The sequence below is a fragment of the Pundamilia nyererei genome, unplaced genomic scaffold, assembly GCF_000239375.1.
Source record: "Pundamilia nyererei isolate P.nyererei 1_Seehausen unplaced genomic scaffold, PunNye1.0 scaffold00058, whole genome shotgun sequence".
NCBI lineage: Eukaryota > Metazoa > Chordata > Actinopteri > Cichliformes > Cichlidae > Pundamilia > Pundamilia nyererei.
In genome coordinates this window covers 1,128,621-1,156,611 of record NW_005187459.1, presented here as the reverse complement: position 1 = coordinate 1,156,611, position 27,991 = coordinate 1,128,621, and the positions used below count along the sequence as shown (strand labels likewise).

The 27,991-nt window shown below is 41.4% G+C and overlaps 1 protein-coding gene across 4 annotated transcripts; it reads left to right on the top strand.

Annotated features, from left to right (window-relative positions):
- Positions 1–400: 400 nt before the first annotated feature.
- Positions 401–27,991, top strand: ppp1r13bb (protein phosphatase 1, regulatory subunit 13Bb). Of its 4 annotated transcripts, XM_013911205.1 has the most exons (20): positions 401–780; positions 1,020–1,191; positions 7,547–7,694; positions 8,889–9,008; positions 9,943–10,013; positions 15,291–15,392; positions 19,094–19,268; positions 19,641–19,840; positions 19,971–20,135; positions 20,450–20,642; positions 21,507–21,635; positions 23,480–23,613; positions 24,016–24,469; positions 24,791–25,237; positions 25,331–25,575; positions 25,657–25,794; positions 25,886–26,019; positions 26,119–26,285; positions 26,466–26,665; positions 26,896–27,991. In XM_013911205.1, exons 2-20 carry the CDS (start codon positions 1,183–1,185, stop codon positions 26,935–26,937), a joined length of 3,273 nt encoding a protein of 1,090 aa, XP_013766659.1. In that variant the 5' UTR covers positions 401–780; positions 1,020–1,182; the 3' UTR covers positions 26,938–27,991. The 4 variants fall into 4 exon arrangements, with proteins under 4 accessions (XP_013766659.1, XP_013766658.1, XP_013766657.1 ...); XM_013911204.1 differs by having other exon boundaries at positions 19,971–20,111; positions 24,791–25,575; XM_013911203.1 differs by having other exon boundaries at positions 24,791–25,575.

The following is a 27,991-nucleotide window of genomic DNA, read 5'->3' as shown; positions in this document are numbered from 1 at the left end:
TTAAACATGTTTAGTGATTTGGCGGTAATTGGGTTAGTGAAACTGAACTCAGTGTTCCAGAGCAAATGGTTAATCACAGTTAATTCCAAAGTTAGGTTAACAAGAGGGAACTACTTTTTCACATAGAGCCATATAAGTTTAGATAGATTTTTTCCCTTAATAAATTTATAATTTAATAAATCATTTAAAAACTTAATTTTGTATTTACTCGGGTTATGTTTGTCTAATTTAAATTAAAAAACATATGTAATGATCTGAAACACATAAGTGTGGAAAATATGCAGAAATATGCAGAAAAGTACGAATTCGGAAAGGACGCAAATACTTTTTCATAGCACTGTATGCTTGCAGTTGACATGGCTGGTGGTGACGTCAGATTCCTGACTTTCTACGTTGCCCCTCCTACCGTCAACAACTGGATTCCAGCTATGTGTATTTTCGTGAACTAGCACTGCTAACCTGCTTGTGATGATTCGCTGCCTACGTAGAAAAAACGAACTAAACCTTTATTTTTGTTCCTTTGGAAAAAAAACCCCACCCTCTCTGTCGACAGCTCGTGCCGATGTTCGGCCAATGCAAGCTAAAGGGCCGACGAGAGCGGAGACATCGACGTGCATACCGTCCTCTAGCCATCTCTGATTCCAGCTAACACAGCTACCACCTTACCGGGGGAGATAACGCTAGCTGGCTGGCTGACAGCTGGTTGGGTTAGCTGCGTGCCTTTCACTGTAGCAGAGCTGAGATTTTTTTCGCAGAAACAATGACTCGTCTCTGACATTGGTGAGTATATTTGCAGACACTGCGTAGTAATATCATGTAATTGCCTTTTCGTTTGCCTCGGCGTTGCTTTGCGAGCTAGCTTGTTTGTAGCAGCAGCCGCTGCACAGAGCCACGCCTGGGCAATTTAAGTTGATACCTGCGGCTGGTGACATTACATATTATTTTTGTAGTATGAGTCAGATGTCTTAAAGTGTTTGGGTTTGTAGTACTTCAAGTAATTAGCTGTTTTTGGTCTACAGCGAGGACTGAGGCCCATTTGGTTGTAACATTGGAGTTAATCGGAGCCCATAACTAGCAAGGTGGATCTTTGCTGACTCTCCGTTGGTGCCATAGAAGATAAGCGAGGAAGTCAAAAGTCAGCTTGCCGATGCCCGCTGATTGTGATCCCGCAGAGTTGCCAATATGATGCCGGTAAGTGCACATGTAGCGTATCATTTAGCATTTAGGGGACTTCATGAACATGTAAGAGTGGGTCTTTTCCTAAATATGTTATTATAAAAACAGAAATATGGTTCACTAACCGCCCATACACACACGTTTCAAGTTCTAACCGACTGATATGAGTTTGTTTGCTTTTCCCACTGCTGCTTAGATAATCTCAAGGCAGATCAGCTCCTAGTCATAAAAGTCTTTTCTTTTTTTTAAATGATCTACTATGGCTTTTATGATTTCACAGCAATTTTTTCGTGAGAATGAAAGAGTGACGCAAACCTTATAAAGGATCCTAAATTATAAACACAATGTGATCAGTTTTTGAATTCTATCAGAATGTGACACATCTTATCAAGTGTTAGCAGGTAGATTTATAACGCTGTGTGTCTCAACAGGGCAGGTCAGATTAGTATGATTGACTATCTCTGTGATAATCGTACTGTAATTCATTCGTGTTACAAAAAATGCTCTTACACAATGGATGATGTATTTAAAGCTGTGGGTATAGTAGGTGTGCTAAGCCAACAAATATTTTCATTCTATTGTTTTTTTTTTTTTGTGTGTGTGTGTGTGTGTGTGTGTTTGTTTGTTTTTTACCTTGGTGTTATTGTTCAAGAAGCTCTGTGTTGCAAGGAAAAGAATACCTGACTGGCAACCCTATTGGAGTAGTGCATTGTTGGGACCTCTTTTGTTGTCTTTAGTGCTGAGAAGGCAGCGACTGTGGGAATCGAGAGCGGAACATGAACTCGTGCAAGGGATAAATTTACAGTCAGTTCAGTGAGATCTTGTCATTTAAAAAAAGGGGGGGGGGGGGGGGTGATTCACTCTTGGTATTATGTCTTTCCAAACGACTATTGGTTTGAAGTTGGCTGTAAATTTGTATAGTTCTTGATCACCATTCCAGAGACGCTTGTACATTTCCAGAAGTACCAAGTATAACAGAAGCAAGTCCATATTTGCGGCAGTTCTCAGGTTCAGTTACTACCATTGCCTCGGTGGACAGCTGTACCCTGTGGCACCAACAGGCTATCAGAGTCAGAGAGCCAGTCGAGCAGAGAGGCAGCGAGCCGCTTGGTTCTCGCGTGAATCCAGCAGCCAATGAGACGTTGGCAGATCTAGGTCTGTGTGGCTGCGTCGACTAATGCTCTGTTGTTAAGGGGAACTTTTGAGCCGAGTAGATTGTCAAGTGGCATTAATCTCAGGCGGTGGAACCAGGCAGAGCCTGACTTACAGGAAAAAGTAAACAATGCATATTATTGCTGCATTCACATTTTTGTAGATATACTTGTTTGAAATAATAAAACAATTATCATTAAAAAGTAAAAATATCAAGTTTAATTGGGTATGACTATATCAAAATTGATTTATTTAACAAGTTCCCTCCGTTTGGGACTGATAGATCTATTTTATTCATTTAAAAAAATACACTTTAAAAACGACTCTAAGTAAAAGGAAAATAATAATAATAATATTAGTGTGCATTATCACAGTTTCAAATAAAATTTAACAGTGAAGGCTTTTGCACTTCGTAAGTATTAGACATGTAAGAGCCATCTACATAAGTCTGTAAAAGCAAAGCCAGATAAAATTTGTTAAACCAACATGAAACACTGGGTGAGTGCTGAAGTCCGACTAAAGGAACGTTTAAAAAAAAAAAAAAATCTTGATAATTTTGTAGTTTGCAGGAATCGCGGTTACTCAGATGTTTCAGTTTGTTTCACATCATTTGTCTCGTCTTTCCTCCGTACGGTTGACGAGTGGTTTTTGGCAAGTTTGGGCAGCATGAGATGGACTATTAGTCCCGAATGTCAGAGACAACTTTGACAGCCTCCTTGGGTTTAGCTGTGATTAAGCTGTGTGTTTGTGTCTGACCAGATTACCATACAGACTCATGACCAATACTTATCATAGTGTGTTGTTTACCACACATTTGGGCTTCTGCTGGGTTACAGTTACTTGTGTTTTTGGTTACAGCTGGAGTATGTAAGTAGTATTGTATTCCAGTGTCTTACATTTATGACATTTAAGGATTGTTTGAATGGTTCAAGTTTATAGACAAAAAACAGTAATGTGCTTAAACTTTTTTCCTTCCACTCAGGGCCCATCTTTAAGAATAAGTAAGTAACTGGATTTATGTGAGGAAATGTTTGATGTGTGCTGGAGATCAGGGCACTAAATGATGCCTTTTCCCTCTCAGAAGTTAAATGATCTCCAGATGGTGCCCACTGTAGCATAATGCATTGACTCCTTTGAGTCATGCACAGCCCAGTATAAGCATAATCTCTTTCTTGGCTCTGCATGATGGTGTTGACCTGCCTGCCAGTCACAGCTGTGGCCAAACTATTCTCATTAGCAGGGAGTTGTTGGTGCTGCAGCCACAGGCACATCCCAGGGACACTTTTCCAGTAAAATTACTACCCATCACTTTCCTCTATCCATACCCACCACCCTGTGACACTCTCTTGTTCCCTTGCTCTCTCCTTCTTTCGCTTGCTGTTTGTTTCACACAAGCTCTCTCTCTCTTCCCCCCTCCCTGCTCGAACTGCACATGCAGCTTGTGTTTTTTTCCTCTCAAGTCTCCTCTGCAGCACTTTTCTAATGCACGCGTCACTGTCGGGTTTAGAGGTCTGCTCGGGATGGCATAACATCTAAGTCTCGTGCCCGCAAAAGCGGCAGTGCCACAATGAAGAGATTTGTGACTATAGTGTTACGTGGCCTCGTTAGCCTTTCCAAGGAGAACCCCATCTGGGCAAAGGAACATCACCGGCCACCAAAGAGGGAGATCAAGAGGAAACGGAGGGCGGCCAAGAGAGCCAAGAGTATGGGCAGACGCAACTTAGTGAGGGTGGTTCGTATCCCCAGTGATCACTCAGCTGGATCAGAGTTTCTGTTTTGTTTTGGATATATCTAGTAGTTTCTAGATTTCTGTGTAGTTTAGTCTGCAGGTGCTGTGATTAGTTTAAATTTTCACCTCATATTGTCTGATTGATTAATTATGTGTTTTTAATCTTTAAAGGCTTGTTTTGGTATGCTGCCAAGGATATTCAGAATGCAGGCTTGTGGTGTTGTCATTTTAAAAAAAGAAGAACTGCAGATTTTGATGGATTTTATAGTATTTTTCTCCTTTTAGTTTAATCTATAAGGGATATTAGAAGCTGTTGTATAACAAATACAAATAAGAATGCCTTAGTCTTCTTTATATTCAAGCTGTTGTTCTTTCTAGCAGCCTAGTAGCCTCAATATTTTTTTTTTTTACTGTATTGTGTTGTATGTCATTATGCAGCTTGTAGCACCCCCTGCCACACTTTTAGAAAAGATTTTCTTTCTTTCTGCCATCCATCCATCTTAACCACTTACCCATTTGAGGTTTCATTCAGATCATTCAGATTTAATTTCTTTCCCCCAGTAACGTTGTTGCATATGCAGTCCCAAAAAGGTCATCCATTAGCTCATATTAACACTGTAAGAAACAGCGCAGAGCCACGAAGGGATTTCCTGGTGTCTCAGCATTAGTTCTATGTTTTTACCATCCTTGTCTGAAAATGCAGGTTGTTGATTCTCATAGTCACTGAGTGGATCTCTAGGACAAGAGATCATATCGTTTAATTTTGGCTGCTGTAGAAAATGTCAGTGAATCATGCAGTTGCATCATTACAAAGGATGAGTCACTTTGTCTTGGAGAAACTCCTGGAGTAATTATCTGTAGGTAGGTTCAGTGACTAAAGCTAGATTATATATGACAATAGTGCTTGCTGGCAATTATTGTGAAATTGAAAATGCACCATGAAGCCATGTGTACACAAAGTATGTACACGGAACATTTCATCTTATACTATTTGTAATTCAGCAAAGTCAAAGCCAGTCAGCAAAATCAGTGTTGAAAAATTTGTGATCTCTTCACTTTTCCAGTGATGTATTAGTTGTTTCACGTTAGAGTTTTTTTTTCTTTTTCTACCTCTTTTTGACACTGAGGGCTTTAAATTGGCATTTTGAACCTTATTGCATGTAAATAAAAAGCCTTTTTGTCTAGAAGTCAGTCATAGCATAAACACTGAGCATGTTAGATGGCCCCATAACTGACAAGAAGAGATGGCTGCAGAATAAGGATGGAAATGTAAAAGCTTAACTTGCAGGGGCGAAATAAAAGACAGAGCGAGTGTCAAAAAATGTGTCGGAAATGAAAGAGAGGCGAATAGAGGTCCTCAGTGCATTATGGGAGGTCCCCCGTCAGCCTAGACCTCTAGCAATATAATTAAAATGTGGTTTAGTGCAACCTGAGCCAACCCCAGCCGTAATCATTTTAGTTTGTTTTTTTTTAATCAAGAATGAAAGATTAAAAAGGGCTGTTAAAAAAAGAAATAAAGTGGGAGGTGGAATCTGATAACTGAAGACTCTGCCTCCCATTGTACTCTTGGAAACTCTAGGAGTTACAACTAAGCCATAGTGTAGGTTTTTCCTTTTTTTTTTTCTTCTTTTTTTTCTTTCTTTATCACACTTCAAAAGTTTCTAGGCATATGCTGTCCCTGTTTTGGTGTTTTTTCTTTAAAGCAGTGAAACATGTATAAAAATTGCCGAAGTGGGACGGCTTGGAAGCAAATGCTTTTCTTCTTTGTTTACTGAGAAAGAGTTGAAATTGAGTCTAGCATGCACCAAGCAATCCTTTCAAACACGTTTACGTCATTTTGAGCATCCCTGCAAAACATTCTTTGTTACAGAAGTTTTTCTTTGTTTTTTGTTTTTTTTGGTCGCTAAACTCCTCTCAGTGTCGCTTTTCTGTTACATGCCACAGAAGGCGAGGGGCGAGTGAGGCCTGTCACATGAAACAGGAAGGCACTCCTCAACACTCGAGAGTGCTTTGTCCCACAGGAAACAGTGGAAATCTGCCTGACGCTTCAGGAGGGGGGAAAAAAAACCCATATTGTGGTGATGTGCAGTAGCGATGAATATAGAGGAGATTGCCATAATCAGTGCAGACATGTGTCCCCTCCCGCAGGGCAAAAAAAGTCTTTTGGTTTAAACAAGGTATATAAATGTTTTTGTCAAGTAAAATATTCAAACCTATTGCGCCTCTTATCCTGCTGTTAGTTTTATTCTACATAGATATTGAATAATCTGATTATAGGATCCAAATCCTGCTTGCCTAGAAACATTTTGTCAATTTATGGAAGAAAAAAATGTTGCCCATAGTTAGCAACCTAAATTCATAGATTAACATGTCCTACAAATGTATTTAACCCGGTGATTCAGTACTTTGCAGTGACTGAATCGTCTTAGAAATGATTTAACATCTTAGACGATCTGGATTTTGGGATTTATTTATTTATGCATTGGCTGCTTTCCATGCCCTTATCCTTGAGGGGTAGCACTGAGTGTTTGTGTGACTGTGACCATGGCTTTTTTTTTTCTGAATAAATGGATTGTCTGTTGATTTGCATGAGGGGAAAATAACTAAATCTTAACTACAAGAAAGTCCAAAGGGGGTGATCGTATACCTGTGAATGGGTTATGATTTAGGTAGACTGTGTGAAGCCAGATCAGATAAAAAAAATAAAAAAAATCACTGCCCAAGATATATTTTCTTATTATTTTCATGCTTTCGTGTAGTAATAAAACAAAAAGTAATATGACATGTCTTTTTTTTTAAACAAGCAACAACAACATATTAAGTTTAATGTGTAAATGTGAAACTTAAATGACTAGTTGAATACTCAACTGCTGAGCTGCTCAGTTTCATTCTTAATAGCTTAGTCAAAAGGTGACATGCACATTGCAGACATTGTGATGTCTGATTAATGCAGGAGAACTTGAAGCAGCTTGAAGTTTACTCATAGCTCATTATAAAGCGTAAAGATGATAAATCGGCTATGTTTTGTTTCTCATTCAGTCTTTTCAGATTTAGAGTTTTTTAACCAGTCCTTTAGAGTTAAGAGTTTGGGCTATCATTTAGATCATACACCCATCAAGTCGATGTGATTTAACTGCTGGTTGTTCAAAAACTGGTGGAAGCTGAGAGCCGACACAGACATGTGAAGGCATGTATTGATATGTTTTACCTTTCAGCTCATACTTTATGTGTTCAGTGCTATGTCAGACACTAATCATAGTAAACAGAAATTTGGCAGGCACAGACACGAGTCCAATGCTAGCTCCAACTCACAGTCTGGGCTGGTCAACAGGGAAATGTAGTGTCAGCAGAGCAGGCTTTGTAGCAATAGAGAGGGTAAAGATTCATCCATAAACACTCCATTGTTTTTATTGTAATCTGTGTCATTCATATTTCACTGTTGAGCACTTGTATTCAGTTTTCCCCTCACTGTCTTCCTTCTCCTTTCAGATGATATTGACGGTGTACCTCAGTGACGGGGAGCAGGCCGTGACTGAGGTGCCCATCACCCCTGAAACAACGTGCCGCGATGTCGTCGAGTTCTGTAAAGAGCCCGGCGAGAGCGGCTGCCATCTGGCCGAGGTGTGGAGAGGCAATGGTAAGGCCCATTTGAAGCTTTCTCACGGACCTGCTGAAGTGCTTAATATTCAGAACAGGGAGCGCTGCCTTTCTTATAGGAAGCAGCATCCAGTTCGCTGCCACGTTAAAGAGAAAGAACAGCGGTTGTCTCTTGTAAATGCCTGAAGGTGAAGTAATCTGAAACCCCATTATTGCTGAGCCAGACACTTCATTTGCATGCACAAGAATTTCATTTTCTCAAACAGTAGCCTTTAGCTTTCTTTATTAATGTAAAAACAAGCACTTAAAAAAAAACGAGTTGAGGGGCTGAATGAGGCCGTGCATACTTACCTGAATGGAATAAAATAATTCACATAGCAAATTTTAATATGAGAAAAGGGTTATGTGCCAGTGTACTTCACGCCCCTGTCACAACAGATTCCACTCGGTCCCATCACCATCGCTGTGCTGACACACCCTTTGTTATCAGCGGTTTTTAAAGGCCTACTGCTCAGTTGAAAACAGCATTCCAGTAAAACGCTTTATTGACCTCACGTTATGCAGTCATGTGAGGCCTGACAATGCAACTGGCTGCCCCAAAACCCTCCTAAAACCTCTCAGTCTCTGTCTCTACCTACTGTCTCGGTCTCAATCTTTTTCAGTTCTGCATACACATTATGCTGTAAATATTCATCTCTATCAGTGGACTCTTCCTCGGGGTATCATCATTTTAATTCTGAGATTGTCTGTATGGCTACGATGTAAACAGAAATAGCATAAAGTGAATTATTCACACACATAATCCCTGCAAATGTATGGAAGGTGGCATCACACTCAGAGACAAGCAGTTTGATGCCTTGCGTGATTAAGAAGCCCAACTAAAAATGAGGAGTCTGGGAGAAAGAAAATCTTTTTATATGATGGACACGCAGCCGACAAATCTGCAGGAACTGTGTGATGCAGTCATATCAATATGGAGGAAAAACTGTGAGGCATGTTTCCCGCACCTTGTTGAATCTGAGCCTTGAACATTTAAGGCAGCTCTGAAGACAAAAGAGGGTCCAACCCAGTACTAGCAGAGTGTAACTAATGAAGTGCCGACTGACTGTATAACAAGTTAATCACTGAGCTTTAGAGTTAAGTGTTTTTTGTTCATTTAAGTACCAGGCTAGCTGAAAATCAGTGTACCTATTGTAAATGACTGAACCTGGTCGACCTTTCCTTAACTTTTCAGAGCGAGCAATCCCCTTTGAGCACATGATGTATGAACACATGCAGAAATGGGGACCTCGGAAGCAAGAAGTCAAATTCTTCCTCCGGCACGAAGATTCACCAACTGAGAGCAGCGATCAAGGTGTGTGCTGTCTGCTGCTTTCTCTGCTCTGTGTGCTTGTTTTTTCACACAGAAGGCTGAACAGTAGAGGGTGGAGTCGATAGCTGTCGGGAAATTCTTGGCATCTGTTCTGCCTTCCTTGTAATGAAGACTGGTGTCACTTGGTGTTTTTTCTTTCTGTTTTCTTCTGCCACGTCTAGTCTAGCCAAGCCGTTTGCAGACTTTACACATTAAAAAAGACCAGATTTCTCTCTGTTTTTGTTTTCTCCTTTTTTTGGAGCTTTGTAAATATTAGTTTAGCCTTTCTTAAAATAGGTGAAGTGTTGTTATGTTCTTAAAAGCTTTGTAGAATTAAAAAAGCAAAGGTTGTTCAGAGGGGAATATCAATGGAATAACTGGTTTGCCAGCTATCCCACGCACATTAATTACATTGTCTTTCTGTCTGGATAGAGCAGAGCCACATAAACAGCTATGTGTAACATCCACTCTTAAGTATTATCAGCCTGAGTCTGTAATGTTTTAACTACAAGTTACCTGGTGGTCTTCCCGATCATGTTTACATTGGCTATAAACTACCAAATAAAAGCTGAGGTCATTCTTTCCTGTTTTTTTGTTTTTGTTTTTGTTTTTTTTTAATTACAGAAAAGAGGGCAGTTTTCTGTCCTCTGCTGTGAATTTTTATACATTTATTAAAAGTATGAGGTAGGTGGCTTTAGTTAGCAGTGCTTGTCCCAGTTCTTAAAGCCCCCTGTCATGTGCAATCATACCAGTGAACTTTAAGACGATTTCAGACAATGGTGGTTGTCTCTGAATCTTCACTTGCGTGCGGTACCTTCGTCTTTGCACTCCTGCACTCTTGAGTGTCGCACTGGTACACTGCATGTCTGTATTGGGTTTTTCGGGTTTTATTTATTTATGGTGACTGCTTCTTTTTTTTTTTTCCCCTTTTTTTCAGGGAGTCAGCAGTCTCAGGAGCAAATGAGTCGCAGAAGTGGAAATACTGGAGACAAGCACAATGAGAATGGGGTGAGAGTTAATGTTGAAATATCTGTCTCTGTGTAGTGTTCTTTAACATTTGCCCTATAGTTCACAGTACAAGATATAAGTATAAAACACACTAGAAATGAAACGGGAGTACATGTGTCTTTGTTTTGGGGGTTTTGGTCATGCTTCACCGTAATAATATGATTTTAACTCCAAACTCAGAGGATCATCTCTGCTCTGGTGTGGCAGGGCTGTTCCTTTTCCACACACTGTTGGCGTTTTCCTGTCAGGTGTACCCATTGATGTACTCTTTGGCTTAAGGATGTGTGTACTAAGAGATGTGAATGACTTCGATAAGAGCAGCCTCTGGGAACAGCTTTCTCTCTCTGACCATCTGTCCCAGATTTCTCAACAAGAAAGTGTTGCAGTCAAGAAATTGTAACTAATTCAACCTTCAGGGTTGAAAGAAGGCTTTGTTTATTTTGTTTTCAAGAGCATAAAAGCACCCAGAAGCTATCCTCTGTATATTCTCCTAGAAAATCTGCAATTTTTAACTTTGTTTTTGTTGAGAAGATCTGTTTTGTCATCCATAGACTACATGTACATAGCCCATTGTACTTAAAAATAAATTCTACAGTGAAATATCATTTCTCAGATTTAATTTGAGGTTTTTTGTCAGTATTAAAAGAACCGTGTGAGGTATAGTCCTTTTTACAGAACCAGTATTCAAGTATTTAAAAGTAACTGGACACTGGGTGACTAAATGTTTCCTGCATGTTGTTTTATGCACAAAAGGCCGGCTTTTTTTTTTTCTTAGATGTGTTTCCAGTTAGACCTAGATGGGTTTGAATGGATGTCAGTATGTGTAAAGAAGCAGATAAATCAAAGTGATTTGATTAGCCAGAATTAATGGTGAATTAATTACAGTCAAGAATGCACCACGATGGAGTAATATCATGACAGAAGCTGAGAGGATTCGTCTTAAGATAGAAACCCTGGGTGAGCCTTAAATAATAGTAAGGCGGGTACAGTTTTCAAAAAAGCATTAAAAAAAAAGCTTCTTTGAAAATGATGGATAGAAGAAAGGAACAACTCGAGCTCTGAAGCATCACCTCATCTGTCAAACATGGCGGTTTTGCTTCTGTTGTGATGAGGCTGCTAATGAAAGTGGCATGGTGGCGTTTATTGATAGTTTCCCTGCTGATAGAGGGAATAGGGCGAACGCAGATGTGTACCGAAGCTTTCAGATTATCTCTTTGGACAAAATGTAAACATTCAGCAGGTAAATTAAAATCTTCAAACAGCCCAAACATCTGAGTAATGAAGGACCTTTCATGGTCACGAGGTGAAGGGGGTGTTTGTGGATGGTTGCAGATATTATTTTTAAAACTTTGAGCACTCTGTGTTTAAAAGGCGTGTATTTCCTCCACAGCTCTTTGTATAATAAATAAACCTAAACTTGGCGCTTTAATCTACTGTGCTTTATTTTATTTCACGAGTAATGTGCTTAAGGAGAGAGCCTCAGAAATAAACAGTGTAATACTTTAGAGTGTAGATATTGAAATTGACTATTGATCGGCACCAAATGACACACTCTGTATCATTAGTGTCACTACTGACAGAAAGAGACACTGAATGGCTCCTCCCATTCAAAGTACTGAGACTAACTTGTGTCCAAGTTTCTTCTTAATATCTGATTTAGGGGATTATATTAGTCGGCCCTCTGGATGATATAATGGTTGTTAAGAGGATCAGTGCTTTAGCTTTTCCACTTGCTGCTGCCCAAACCCCAGAGGCTTTCAGTCAGCCCAGCAGAGCTGATCATCATCATCATCTTAAAGAACAGCGATCCCTGTAGGGAATACTACGATTACAATTCATTTTTTTATATCACCATTTTAGCTGCCATAAATGATAATTACAGCTCATTGGCACTACCCAGAAATGTAATTGAATTAGTCAAGACTAGTAAAATTACTAATAATTTCAGTGATTTTATTTTTTTCTCCCAGGCAACAATATCAAACTGCCTGTGACGCCAGTTTCTCGGTTGCTGTTTTTCCTTTGAAATCTCTTATAATTAATAGCTTAGGATTTGTAGGTTGTAGCTCAGGAGGCAGAGTGGGTCTGAGAGAGAGAGCCTTATCCCCTGTTGCTGTTGGCTGTTAAACATATTGTTCTTATTTTATTAACAGACTAGTATTTCTGGGATCGACTAGCAAGGACAGCAATGTTTAAACGTCCAGACAACTAGTCGCACACATCCCCAGGAATTACTCCAGTGTTACCCTGATAAGACTTTACATTTGCAAGCAATTACAGTCGTTGTGGGCAAATGTATACAATTTGCACAAGGGTTTATGAAATCCTGCAGAACGGCGTCCCTCATCAGCGTGCACTTGGCTGCTTTCGTCCCCTCTTCCTGCCGTCTGCTCAGTTGGGCGTTTCTCTCTCTTCGCCACACGAGAGAGTCGATTTCTCCCTCAGAGGAACTGTCACTGATGCAGTGTTGCTTGAGTGCATTTGAGCATGGCCGTGTTCATGTGCCAGTGGCTTCCCCCACTCTGCCCATCTCTATCTCGATCGAGTCATCATGCTGCCCTTCCAGCCTTTATGAGGCTTTCTAGACATCCTTATAACTAAAAGTCTTAACAAATGCCAAGGAGTAAAAGATTGTCTATGTGGGTGCACTACTGTTGCATTCTTTGAGTAAAGTAAAAGTTGAATTTACTCCCAGCAAGACTCATGTTTTTTCACGTCTCCTCTAACCAAACAGAGCAGTAGTTACAGGTATTGTTGTTGGTATTATTGTCCTCCCCACCACTTTAAATATGTGTTGGATCCAGCATCCATGCACTTGACACACGATATGCCTCTTACTAAGCTCTACTCGAGCCAGGATTCTACATTTTTCAGTCTGTTGTTGAAGGAAAAAAGGCACCATGACATTTCCTGCATCGTCTCCTCCCTCTCAGTGCTCTTTCCAAAGGCAAAGGCTGGGAGCATTTCAATATCGCTTGTAGTGTGGTGGAGCGTGTTCGCTCAGTATTCTGTTTAAAGGTAGTCGTCAGTGTTTTGAATCTAGAAATCCAAAACTCTGTAGGGAAAAGCCAGCCTGCCTTTATTCTGTGAGCTCTTGAAGAACACATGGGTGCCAAAATTTCAACTTCATGAAAACTCTTCTTGGAGGTGAAACCTTTTTTCTTTTCTTTTTTTTTTTACCTCTCATTTAAATTTCTGTTCAGGCTCTCTGTCAGTCGACAGTTTGCTGCATGGATCTGTGTCTCGGGTTTGGCTGCAGTAGCGTTTGGTTGTGCAGGGCTCTCTTTCACTTATCTTTTACAGCTGTAACACTTGGTTGAATAGCGAGCTATGATTTGTTACTTTTATATTTAAAAAAAAAAAAACTTAACACACCAAATTGCTCTTTTGCATCTTATGTGACGGCGATTGTTTGAGAGTGACAAACACTGACAACAAACATGAGCAATAAGAAAACAACACAAACACACAAGTGAATTGCAGACTTCAGCTCATTTGATTGTGCTATGCATGTAAAATGTAATGGACAGACACAGGCTGATCAGTCAATAAAAACGATCAATAGTACCGGCTTGTGTCGCCGGTCATTACAAAGCTTTGGGCTGACAGCTGACTCGTAGTTTCAAGAAGGTTTTCAGCTCTGAGCTTACAGACTTGTGGTGGTAGTAAACAGAAGTCTGAGTTACTAAACAGAGGGCAAAGTTGTATGTATTTATTTATTTGTTAAGGAATTTGATTATTAACTATTGGACACTAATTTAGAGCAGTTTCAAATTTATAAACATACACATCTAAAGGAAAGTAAACGACTGAGATCTACAATTTTGCCTCTGGCTGAAAACAGTAGGGCAAACACAGTTAATTGATGTTCTTCATTCATATTCATCTTAAATATAAATTTAACATTTCCAAATTTGCCACTGCTAAACTGAACTTGTGCTTTGTGGGAATTAAAATGATAAAAATGATTTAAAAAAAAAAAAGATGGGTAAACATATTGGGGAATGCGAGGGGTACGTGAGGCATTGTGGTCTCTAATCTTTTCGTTTTTTTGACACATTGTAAGGATCTGCAATGACGCTGATTGGATTTCACTTTTTCCCCTTAGAGCTTCAGTTTCGTACACTTCATTTTCTTTTAAACTTTGTAAAGCAATGAAGTAGCAAAGAATGAAGTTGTTTGTTTGTCTGCCAAACAATTCATTGTGCAGTGATGCCACAGTGACGTCAGTTACCGAGCTCTGTTTAACGATGAACATGATCAGTGTATTAATATGACAGCAAAATAAGAGCTTGTGCACATTTACAGTCCACCTAGTCATCAAAGAGTAAAGCTCTCCAGTGTTACTGGCCATCAACAACAGGTTATTTTATGTATGGAAACACAGCTTCCTCTAGTTAAACCTCTGGAACTCTTTGTTCTGGACAACCAGAGCTAAATGTAATAAACTGATTCATGTTTTTGTTTTGCTGTAACAAAACCGACTTCTGGTAATTTTGTGTGCTTGAGTAACGTGGCAGCCTCGTGTCTGGTCACAGCTCCACTCTTTTACTCCAGTAATGCCTTCATACGATACGAAGCTTATGCTGTGTGTGTATAAACACCAAATGACATGTTGCCCCTCAGAGGCTCGGGCCTACTGCCCACTAACTGATTCTCCATCATAATTAAGGTCCCATAATGATGCTGTTTTGGAGAAAGAGTCCCCAGCTCTCAGTACTGTGCAGTCTACTGCAGTTTGACCCTCTGGCTACTGAATCCAGACATCTTTTAAAATCATTTCTGCAAATGGCTTTTTTTTCCTCTTCGTAACCTATTTCTCTGTGCTTAGTTTTTCAGCTTCTTTTTCTTATATAATATTTTTGGCTTATGTAATGTTGCAGGCCCGTATTATTCTGCATTTATTGACTTGACCTTTGTGTTATCATAGCAGAGTGCTATCAAACATTTACCTGAATATTGGTGTAAAAAAGCACAACGGTATTGCTTATAGATGTTGAACAACTCTGCTGTTAAATGTTAATGTTTTGGCTTCGAGTCGAGAATAATGTAATGTAATTTTGAGTCTGAATCAGTCACCTTTTAGTACAGGAATTATAAGTCATATTTTTCTTGTCAAATTAGCCTTTTTTTCCTGATTAAAATATTGTCATATGTGAGTTTTTATAAGGGAAAACCTTCATTAAACTCATTATTAATCATCAGTCTCAGTGGTTCAACATCAAGAGTAGTTGGGAAGATTTCAGTGTATTGACCAGTTCCTGTGTTGGTGTGTAGGTGGGCAGCCAGCGTGTGGAGCTCACGCTGTCGGAGCTGCAGGAGATGGCCACACGGCAGCAGCAGCAAATCGAGGCTCAGCAGCAGATGCTCGTTGCAAAGGTATCAGCAGCTTCATTCTCTTACCACGAATCCTTCCTCCAAATACAGTCATGGTCTTTTATGCAAAGTTTGTTTTATGCTAACAAAATGTGTTAATTGGAAGCACAAGTGAGTCCATATTTCTCGTCTTTTTGCAGTTCATATTATGTTTGTGTTTCGGTAAAGTCAGTAAATGTTCTTATGCTGGGATGTGTTACTGAAAAATTGTTGCAGTAACTCAACTGAGTAACATAGCAGACCTGACAAATCATAGCCTTGGCCAGGGTTTGGCCTGATGGTGTGTCATTTAGTCCGATGCCACAGACGCAGCCTGGGCATTAGTTCAATCAAGTTCAGGACACAAAGCAGCCTTGGACCGCTCTGTCGGAGAGAAAGTGGAATGTTGTTGCACTCGTCTCATCCAAAGAGTCTGTCGTGACCTGAAATGGGGGCAAACCATTATGTAACGAATGAGATTGGATGCAGTGTGAGTCACGGTGCCAGGATTGTCCAGTCGGTCAGAAATGATACTCAAGTCTTTGCAGGAATTAGCGCTATTCACTAACCAGCTGCAGCTCCACATCATCAGGATTTTATCTGGAGTTGTGAAAAGCATCCTTGTGAATAATTATCAATAAAGACCTGCTTGACTTTCAGACAAGCAGGTCAAGTGCTTAGCTGAAAGTCCGTAGGGTGGAGTCAAGTTATTAGCTAATGCAAGAAAGCTTGGATAGTAAGCTGTAACCATACATTATATGGGTGCATCACACAGAGGCAGCTAGCTAGGCCTGTAATTAACCACAATGCGAGCCATATAATGTTGTGACATTGTCATTAAAAAGATACCAGTATAACAAACACAAGTTAAGAGGCCCATGTCAGTACCCGTTTGTGAGGTGTTGGTAATTTGGCATTTATTTTATAGTCCAGCTATTTGACAAATTACAGTACTGTGCAAGTCTCAAGTTGCCCATTATTTCTTAATATTTATAATTAGAAAGTGGTCTTGCACATTAGTGTTCTAGGCTTTCTGAAGGGCTTTCAATGTTTTGTCCATTCCTGTACCTGACCATTTTCACAATGTTTGTTTTGTTTGAACCACTTAACACCAACTTGTGAATCATTTAAACATAAAAAGCCACCTACAGTGGGGCAAAAAAGTATTTAGTCAGCCACCGATTGTGCAAGTTCCCCCACTTAAAATGATGACAGAGGTCACTAATTTGCACCAGAGGTACACTTCAACTGTGAGAGACAGAATGTGAAAGAAAAATCCATGAATCCACATGGTAGGATTTGTAAAGAATTTATTCGTAAATCAGGGTGGAAAATAAGTATTTGGTCACCTCAAACAAGGAAAATCTCTGGCTCTCACAGACCTGTAACATCTTCTGTAAGAAGCTTTTCTGTCCCCCACTCGTTACCTGTATGAATGGCACCTGTTTGAACTCATCATCTGTATAAAAGACACCTGTCCACAGCCTCAAACAGTCAGACTCCAAACTCCGCCATGGCCAAGACCAAAGAGCTTTCGAAGGACACCAGGAAAAGTATTGTAGACCTGCACCAGACTGGGAAGAGTGAATCTACAATAGGCAAGCAGCTTGGTGTGAAAAAATCAACTGTGGGAGCAATCATCAGAAAATGGAAGACATACAAGACCACTGATAATCTCCCTCGATCTGGGGCTCCACGCAAGATCTCATCCCGTGGGGTCAAAATGATCATGAGAACGGTGAGCAAAGATCCCAGAACCACACGGGGGGACCTGGTGAATGACCTGCAGAGAGCTGGGACCAAAGTAACAAAGGTCACCATCAGTAACACACTACAACGGCAGGGAATCAAATCCCGCAGTGCCAGACGTGTTCCGCTGCTGAAGCCAGTGCATGTCCAGGCCCGTCTGAAGTTTGCCAGAGAGCACGTGGATGATACAGCAGAGGATTGGGAGAATGTCATGTGGTCAGATGAAACCAAAGTAGAACTTTTTGGTATAAACTCAACTCGTCGTGTTTGGAGGAAGAAGAATACTGAGTTGCATCCCAAGAACACCATACCTACTGTGAAGCATGGGGGTGGAAACATCATGCTATGGGGCTGTTTTTCTGCCAAGGGGACAGGACGACTGATCCGTGTTAAGGACAGAATGAATGGGGCCATGTATCGTGAGATTTTGAGCCAAAACCACCTTCCATCAGTGAGAACTTTGAAGATGAAACGAGGCTGGGTCTTCCAACATGACAATGACTAAATACTTTTTTGCCCCACTGTAATTCAAGGGATGAGCCAGGGCTGACAACTTAGGAAAGAACCAATTTTAAATTGTATCTTTAGGCACTCGGTTACTAACAGCCTACAAAAACAAATTTGCTCCAGTTTCTTTAGGTAAATCCATCAACAATGCCAAATATTACACAATTTGACAGTGATAAAAAAGCACTTTTGCAGAAACATGATTCCCAAAGAACTATTAGAAGAAAATTTTATATATCCTGTTCAGTGTCCAGTGTGCTTTCTTTGAAGAAACTGGACAAGTGGAGGACAAAGGAAGTGGCAGGCCTAAAACACGATCTACATGCAGATGAACAGTACTGCATCAAGTCATGCTTGATGAGGAAAAGAATCCAGCAAAGACCTGGCACAAGACCCGAGAAATGCAACTGGATCCTCAGTTTATCAATCATGATTCACTGAAGCCTAATCAGAAATGGTCTTAGTTCCCACTGCTTTCAGTCCATAGTGCTGTGCTTGGTGGCCGTCAAGAAGCCACTGTTAAGGAAGGAAAAGAGAAATTGCCAAATTACAAAAAAAAAAACAGGACTGAAAGTGAGAGGCAACGGGTCTTATGGAATGATGAATCCAAATTTTAATTTGTCATTATTTCATTTAATTTTCCATGGATTGGTCTCCCAGGACCTCAACATTATTGAAGCAGTGTGGGACAGAACAGAACAAAAGGCAGCCGGAGAACTATTTCTAAGGATTATTTAAAAGAAAATTGGCTAATCAATGCCAAGTATCTGCGTCTGTGCATCTATGCTAATGAACAAAGCACTATAGAGTCACTTTATACTCCAAAAGCAGTGTGCTTCTAAATGTCCTGCTAAAAATCAAGGCTTTGGAAAAGGACCTCACAAACCAATGGTGGCTGCCCTCCTACTGTCTATTATCAGGATTTCTCCTTCAATGGAGGAGGAGGAGCTGAACGTCGCACAAACAGCCTACCTTGTCACTCTGTGACTTTTCATTGCACTAACTCACTCTGACCACCGTGCTTGTGGTATGCTGATCAGTCATGCAAAATAAAGCCCGCTGTAGACTCACTGATAGAAAGACTATTTATTGCCTTTGTTGTGGTGTCTGAAAAGTAGGCCCACTTGAAGCCCTGCAGTCATTTGGAAACCTGGCCCTGTCATTTCCTATTTTAGGACTTTAACTGGAGCAATTCTCAGTTGGGCGGAGATGAAGTCATCTGACCCTTTCTTCAGCCTTCAGACCGTCTTGACACGGCACAGAAATTCACTTAATGTACTCAGTAGAATGATTTAGCCTAGTTTTAGATTTCCTTTAAGCTTTGGGTGGTGCCCTGCTGATTTTTTTTGATTCGTGTGTAGGGATTTTATGTTTTAACCTATAAAGATATACAAATTGTACAGTTTAAAACCACCATTTTATGAAGGTTTCCCCTGTGAATCAATCACTCTTTGCTTTGCTTTCCAAAGGAGCAACGTCTGCGTTACCTGAAGCAGCAGGAGCGACGTCAGCAGCAAAGCGTTTCAGAGAGCGAGAAGCTGCAGAGGCTGAAGGAACGTGTAGAGAGCCAGGAGGCCAAGCTCAAGAAGATTCGCGCAATGAGAGGCCAGGTGGACTACAGCAAGGTCATCAATGGCAACCTGTGTATGTATACTTAAAATATGTGCATAACTTTACCACCACTCTTTAGAGACGATTATATTTGAGTATCAGATAGATAACTGTTTCACAGAAAGGTTGTCTGCGCTCGGCTCGAGCTATTTCACAGTCTATCAGACACTGAAAGAAGATTTATATCTCATATCAGTGCATACTTTATATTCAGAACTCTTGACTTTGGACGAATAAGAGTTCTGAAACGTCTTGGTCTTGAGGATCTTTTCGTTTCTTTAATAAAAGAATAGCATTTGATTTTTGATGAATGGTTTGGAGTATTTTTTTCCCCCCAAAACAAAGAAGCTCTCTGTTGGTGCTGATCCAGATCCTTTTCCTTTTTTTCCCCCCTCCTAAATGCAGCGGCTGAGATCGAGCAGGTTAGCAGCCTGTTCCAGGAGAAGCAGGCGGAGTTGCAGGCAGCTGTGCTGAGGGTGGAGCAGCTTAGCCTGCAGCTAGAGGACCTGCGGAGGGGAAAGCTGAATGGCATACAGACGTCCCTGGGTGGCCAAGTAACCGGTGCTGCAGCGCTGGAGCTCCGCAAACTGTACCAGGAGCTTCAGGTAAAGCAGAGTTGAAATTAGTGCATCATGTCCTGCATACACTTACAAGTTCCGCTACGTTTACAGTGATAGCAGATTATCTTGGTCCAGTCTTTCTATGCATTTGTTTGTCTTCGCTCATCATTATCAGATTCGAAACAAGTTGAATCAGGAGCAAAACAGCAAGCTGCAGCAACAGAAGGAGCTTCTGAACAAGCGCAATATGGAAGTGACGCTTATGGACAAGCGCATCAGTGAGCTGAGGGAGCGTCTCTACAAGAAAAAAGCTGAGGCACGTCAAAAAGAGAACCTCCCTGTAAGACTAGGAGCTCTTAAGATCTCCTGTTTACATATTTTTGGGGGCGGGAAAGTTCTGAAAGTTTTATTGTTTTGTTTTTTTTCCCCTCTATCTCTCTGTAAGACATCAGCTAATACACTGCGGGGTTTTTTTTATTGTTTAAAATAAAACATTTAAATGCTGTTTTAAAGTTTTTATAGATACTCAAAGAAAAGTTTTCATTTGTCTTCTTAGAGGAGCTGTAAAGCCCTTAGAGTAGTGAAAGTTTTATACAGTTTTCGCTTTTCAGCTGTTTTGACATCTCAAACATTTCTCATTCTCTGTTATTATAGCTGAATAGAGCCAATGGGCCTCCGTCTCCCCAGCCAGCTCCCGGCACTCTGGGTCGTGTTGCTGCTGTCGGGCCATATATCCAGGTTCCAGTACCGGCTCGACAGGAAGGCGGCTACACCATACCACCAGATCCACTGAAGCCACAGACTCTGGGTGTTAATAACCAAGCCAACCATGGCCGCACTAAATCAGGTTTGTTTAAACCCAAACATTTTACACATGGAGATTTTCTATTTTTTAAATTTTTATTTTACAAAATGTTTAAAAAACACTGACAAGTTTAGTACATGTAGTCTGAGAGTGCAGGCCCTATAGAACAGCGGTCCCCAACCCCTGGAGCGCGGACCGGTACTGGTCCATGAGACGTTTGGTACTGGGCCTCGAGAGTTGAGGCTCGGGTGTGATATTAATGCTTTTCAGGGTTTTTATTGGTTTTTAGCATTATGGGTTTTTTTTAATCGTTTTTATTGTCAACTTAGTTTCCCTGGGTCTTTTCCCATGTGTTATGAATAAATCTTCTCTTTTGGTACCGGTACTGGTTTTATTTTGTTGTATTTATCCACGACACCTTAAGAGCCGGGCCGTGAAAATATTGTCGGGCATTAACCGGTCCGTGGCACAGAAAAGGTTGGGGACCGCTGTTGTAGAGCCAGCTGGTCAACGAAGGCATGAATGTCTGAAAGTGAGATCACTGATTTCAGACTTTGGACAGTATCAGAAACCTCCAATCATCCAGGGTTCTGTTCAGATAGATCATAAATCCAGCATTTCCAGCTACACATTGAACACTTTCTGCATGCTGCTGAAGTTCCTTCCTCTGCCTGAACTGATTCCTTCCTACCTGACATCTCAGTTGATTCTCCACCTGGGCTTGATTTCTGTGATTGCTTTTCTTTCCTCCCTTCCTCTCTAACCTCACTCTTCTCCTGTGTTGTGTAACCTGTATTTCCCTTCCTTGTCTCTCCGTCTCTCTTTCATGTCTATCCTGTCTTGTCTTTGTGATGTCTGTCTCACTGGGTGTGGGGGTTGGGTGGGGGATGACTCTTCTTGGGGCAGACGGTGTGCGAAAGCCTCCCGGCCCTTGGAAAGTGTCTGATTTAGACATCGTTGTGGACCCGGTTCCCCCGTCCCTTCCAGAATCACACCCGGGCCCTGGAGCCTCCACTGGCTCTGACGGCACGTCCCGTGAGTGCACAGCGCTGCATAAGCAAAAGGATGGCACCTGCAGAACCTTGTCTTGATTGTAGCACAGGATCCACAGCATGCCCCAGATTTGATTTTTTTCTCCCTCCATATTACAACAATGTAATCCATCATACAATTTTGATTCCATCTAATCGAGTTTCTTATTGCGTGGACTAATTGAGTATTTAAGAACTCTCCCCAGTAACACCATGAGCCACCCACACTCTAATCACTCACTGCTGTGATGGGTAAATTGCTACAACTGTCTCAGGCTGAATCCATAAATCACTGACTGGTCATTAAGATTCCTCTGTGGATTTGCCAGTGACTTGAAAGTACTGGGGTGCTGTTTAAAAGCATAAGCTGCACGAAGTTGGTGCTGTTGATTGTAGCTGATATCATGCCTCACATGACTGATGGCAAAGCGCTGCTGGTCCTGTGTGTTCTCGTACACTTCTGAGAAGGTTCGCTGAGTTGAGTGCTCGTCAGTTTAACATGTAAAGCAGTCCATAACATCGTGGCTTTGTTCTAACTTCACCTCATTCCCAGGCCTGCGGCCACCTTAACCTTCGCGCCAAACTCTAACAGCTAAGCTGTGAGAATCACTTTTAGCTGTGAAACACTTTACATGCACGAGGAATTTAACCTGTGCATGTTAAAATATCATAGGATTCACTCTTTAAGTGTCACGCCTGATAATTTGAGAAGAACCAGACCCAGATTTTCCCTTTTAGACTCTGGATAGTGTTGCCTTATTGTAACTGTTTAGACTTTTCTTTCATTGTAAAACATTTTGGTTTGTTATAGCAGGAAAAGCACAGCTGTGATTTATAACATTACAAGTAGTGCATTTGTTTTAGGTGTGCCAGTTCAATGGCTTTATCGTTATGCATGTTTACACACTCGTGGATTACAATCACAGCTGATGGAATGATTTTTGACAAAGTTTCTTCTACCTGTTCTTTCCTACTATAACAAGTCAAAATCTCTGGTCTACTAATATATGATAGCACTTATGTACATCTTTAACACATCACTCACCAGCATTATTGCTGTGTGACAGATTGTGACGGTTATTATAATTTGTGTGTGCAGCACTTATTTCTGTTGTTTTTTGTCATCTTTTTCTTTCCTTTCACGCTGTCCTTTCTGTTTGAAATTACTATTTTTTTTAATTGTTTTTATTTTTAATTTTGCATATTTTCTTTTTAGTTTCACATTTTCTGCAGTTATTATTATCTGTTATTAGCCAGATTATCTTAACTTTCATTGTAGTTACCAATAATAGTTACTAAGTTAAACACTACGTGACTAAAATCAGCAACATACTAATATGCATAAATTCCTTCCTCTACCTAATGTGAAGGCTCGGGATTTTGATCCTATTGATCAGCGGCGCCTCTTGAAACATTTAATTTGATGCAGTTTGTACTTTTAAAAGAAATAAAGAAAATCTCCCTTCTGATGTGTGAGAGTGGGGGAGCTCATGGGAAAGATCTTCTCCTTGGATCGATGTCTATTTGTTATCAGTGATGGACATAAATGTAACATAAAGCGAGCTCTTGGTTTCTTTATTGTGTCTGGTTAATAGGATGGGCATCTAAAAAAAAAAATCCTGACCTCCAGTTGATACCGGTCAAAACAGTATAGTTGTTTTATGTGTTTACAACATTATATTTACTAGTGGTCTTGAAATGTCATCACTAATATTCCACACAGTGCACTTAGTCATAAGAAAAAGCTGCCGTTTAAGACTAGTGCTGATGGACATGCTTTTTTCAAGTCACTTGTGTGATCTTTTCTTTCTTTTGCTCTCCACTAACTGTGTCCTGTTTATGCCATAGCTAATGAAACTGGTTGGCCTACTCTAGGCAAGCCCAGTGCAACTCTAAAACCTCCTGAGAGAAGAGACTCAGGGACTGATACCCAGGGCAAAAGTGCTCCCTCAGGCTCCCCCGGTGCTCCAAGTGCAGAAAAGGTACGTCCTCCTAAACTCCTTTCATTGAAAGCAAATGGAACCGAAAATGGAGAGCATTTGTCTTTAAAATAAAAAAACATTTTTTGAAACATGTTAGCTTCAGTTATAAGGCACAACCTTCACTTTGAAAGTGAATGCTCTCTGCTTTTCATCTGCATTGCACTTTACTGAGTTTCTATACAGCTTGGAGAGCAAAATGGCTAATTTTTGAGACAGGTCGGCATGTTTCATGCAAATTATGGGTAACCACGGCAACCTCCTAGGCCTGTATGATACCAGTTGCACATATGGTAAATTGGCTGCTGAAGATGGATTTTTATTCAGTGGGAAGGAGTGAATCTTTCTTCTTTTTCTGCATATAACAGCTGTTTTAATGATAAATGCCTGTATGCTTCTTCACAGGTGCTAGACTCCAAAATGGCCGTGTCCTCCCCAGCCATCAACAAGCCGCAGCCACCACCATACGGATCCCACCTCACCTCCGCAAACTCAGCCAGCTCCTTGGAGCGCCGTAAAGATGCACCTCCCCCACCTCGCCCACTCCCAAACCCACCAGCTCCCGCTTGGCCCCGCGTGCCCCCCGCCACAGGCTCGTCCTCCCAGCAGATCCAGCAGCGTATTTCAGTGCCACCAAGCCCCACCTTCCAGCCTAATGCACCGCTCTTTCCTTCTGGAATGAGTGAACGACTGGATCCTCCGCCAGCTGTGGCAGTGCGTCCCTTCATCCCAGACAGAGGATCACGGCCTCAGTCTCCCCGAAAGGGCCCACCTACCGTGAACTCTAGCTCCATCTATCACATGTACCTCCAGCAGTTGGCGCCAAAGAGCCAGCCACTAAAGCCTGCTATTAAAGCAGGTAAGAACTGAGATTTTGGGACAGTTTTCTATGAATCTTTTGCCCAGAAATTGAGAATATTTAGTTAGTTGCAGTCTGAAATGTGATGATATACTTATATCATATAAATCAAATTCTTTTAAGTTTTCAAGTGTGAAAAAATAAAAGGAATTTTAGGGGCGACGCAAGCTCTGAGGACATATGATAGACAATTTTAACTTTGGCATTTCAGACTGCCAACTCTTGTTTATTATAAGCAAAATGAAAAAGTGAATTAATAATGAAAGTAATGATGGCATCAATGCCCTCAACTTTAACTCTACCATGTCTGCTCTCTCTTAGTATACGGGAAGCCTGTTCTCCCCTCCAGCTCGACGCCTCCCTCGCCTCTGTCTTTTGGTCAGTCAGGAGGGGCCTTCCCATTGCTCCAAGGCCAACCCAGTGGTGAGGACACATTAGACGGAGAATATGACGATCATGAGAGCTTCCAGCACCTCGAGCCGTCAGCACCTCCTCCCAGTGTGGAGAACATACCACGGCCACTCAGCCCAACCAAGCTGACGCCAATGGTACATTCCCCGCTGCGCTACCAAAGCGACGCTGACCTCGAAGTGCTCCGTAAAAAGCTGGCCAACGCTCCGAGACCACTGAAGAAGCGCAGCTCCATCACAGAACCAGAGGGTCCCAGCGGACCCAACATCCAGAAACTGCTCTACCAGAGATTCAACACTCTTGCAGGAGGCATAGAGGGAAATGGAGTTGGTGGATCTGGAGGTGGGAGTGGTGCAGGTAATGGAACACCATTTTATCAACCAAGTAATCCTCCTGGATACCTAGGAGGTGACCCTCTGGCTGATACAGACAATGGGAATCTCCTCTCAGAAACTCCGCTAGCGCCAACACCAGGCGAAGAGGAGCCGGGCTCTGACGCTCCCCCTGCCACTACTGATGCTAATGACAATGAGCCAGTGGCCTCACCAAAAGGAGGACACATGGATCCTGCTGAAGCCGAGGGATCAGAAGACAACAGCAACAACAACGTGGGAGGCTCAGAAGCGGCGCTGCCCAGCCCTGTGCCGGAGGTCACCACTCCAGAGGAGAGTGGCACAGGGGTCTCACAACCACTGGTGAGAGACACACATACACAGACTTTTATTCAAAGAAATAAAAGTGCTTCAAAGGCTCATCCCTCCTCTCTATTATTACAGGAGAAGCGAACAAACCTAAAAAAACCAAACTCTGACCGCATTGGTCATGGCTTCAGAGTGAAGTTTAACCCTCTGGCTCTCCTGCTGGACGCCTCGTTGGAGGGAGAATTTGACCTGGTCCAGAGGATCATCTATGAGGTGTGTTCTGATTCTATTTATAGACTTTGTTTTATATGTGAATGTAGTTTAAGCACTCATCTTTTTTTGTTCCGGTCCTTCCTTTTTCCAGGTGGAAAATCCCAGCACTGCCAATGACGAAGGCATCACACCCCTGCACAACGCAGTGTGCGCGGGACATCACCACATAGTCAAGTTCCTGCTGGATTTTGGAGTGAACGTCAATGCTGCTGACAGTGATGGATGGTGAGTCCTCATTCGTAGGAAAACTGGATGATGACGCAGAATGTGAAGGTTTATGTGACCTGTTGTATCCATATTTCGTGTTTGTGTGTGCTTCAACAGGACTCCTCTTCACTGTGCAGCCTCCTGCAACAGTGTTCATCTCTGTAAGTTGTTGGTCGAGTCAGGGGCCGCCATCTTTGCTAGCACCATTAGCGATGTGGAGACTGCTGCGGATAAATGCGAGGAAATGGAAGAGGGCTACCTCCAGTGTTCCCAGTTTCTATACGGTGAGAAACATCACACCAATTGGTGTGTACAAATTCTAGAAAGACTTCCAATCCTTTGAGTCCAATCGCTGAGGCTGTAATAAAAATAATGTAGCAAATGTAAGATTATACTTAAATATCCTGATTGTATCCTGAACTGTAAATTATACTAACTGTTTGTTTGGATTCTCTTACATGCAGGTGTTCAGGAGAAGCTGGGCGTAATGAACAAGGGGACGGTGTACGCTCTGTGGAATTATGAAGCCCAAAATCCGGACGAGCTGTCGTTCAGTGAGGGGGACGCCATCACCATCCTGCGACGACAAGACGACAGCGAAACGGAGTGGTGGTGGGCACGACTCGAGGACAATGAGGGCTATGTTCCCCGCAACCTGCTGGGGGTAAACGTCACTCCTCCCACCCCCATTTCAATTTTTTTTTTCAATCAAATTTCAGCTTTGTTATCCAAATTTAAGTTTAAGCAAAAATGAAAATTTACCCTCGAGCTGATTGACTCTTTGACTTTTTAGTTAGATGCCACTTACATGTACCATTGCAAAACAAGAATTCATCAAAGATTTCAGTGACTAATAATAATAATAAATCATTTCTCCTGTTGTTTGCTTTGCAGCTCTATCCTAGAATCAAACCTCGTCAGCGCTCCCTGGCATAGTGTCTCACTCCACTGACCTGTGGCTAACAGCTGGACTACTGACACGACCAAGAGCAGAGAACAACAAAAGAGCCTGGTGCTCTCTCTTCTCCCTGTGGCCATAACCTCCCCCCTGAGCCTTGTGCTTCTCACAAAAATCCTTTTTTTTTTTCTTTCTTTCTTTCCTTCTATGAAGCAGTGGGCACAGAACTCGTGACACATATGCTTACAAGCTGCACACACAAACACAATGAAACACAAGCACTCCGATGTTTATTAAATGACTTCATCCCACCCACAGCCCTACCCCACCCCCACCTCTCTTCAGCCTGTCGCTCTGATATTGTCCCGACTTGGATTTGATCCCGTTTCAGTGCCAGCTCTGTAACTGACATCAATTTGAAGAATCAAACACTAATCCTTGTCTCAGTATTTCTTGCAGTGTTCACACTTGTTTAGCCATCTCCCTACTGAGGTCTGTGGTGGCAATGGTTTACACGACACTATATTGATAACTGGAAGTTCATCTTTAAGATTGGGAGAAGTCGCTGATTTTTTTTTTTTCCATTTTATTTTATTTGTTAATGTAATGTAATAAGAGTTATTGGACATGAAGTATTTTTTTAAGGCTAATTTGATCCCTGTGACTAAAACACTAATGCAGAAAATATGTACTTTAATGAAGGCCTAACCACCAAAGATGAAAATGCATCAACTTTAAATCTATTACTCCCTGTGATCTTGCAGAATTGTTGAGTGAGATAATCAATTGATTTGCTGCTATCAGAAAGGATTATTAGTTCTCAGACTTTAGAGTCCTTCGAGACTATGCTGTAAATCCTGAGTATTTTTGTCAGACAGGCCAGTGAAATTCCAGTGTATTCAAGAAAAGATGAATATAGATTTGACAGTTCGCACATTGCCATGAATTGCATTTCACAAACATCGTTGCAAGATGTGATTTCTTTATTTATTTTTCTTCCGTTAGTGTCATCTGTTCAGAATGTGGATGCAGGATTGTTGCGGATGTGTGGCGAGAACATTAATAAATTATAAGTGAGCCTTTGAACAATAA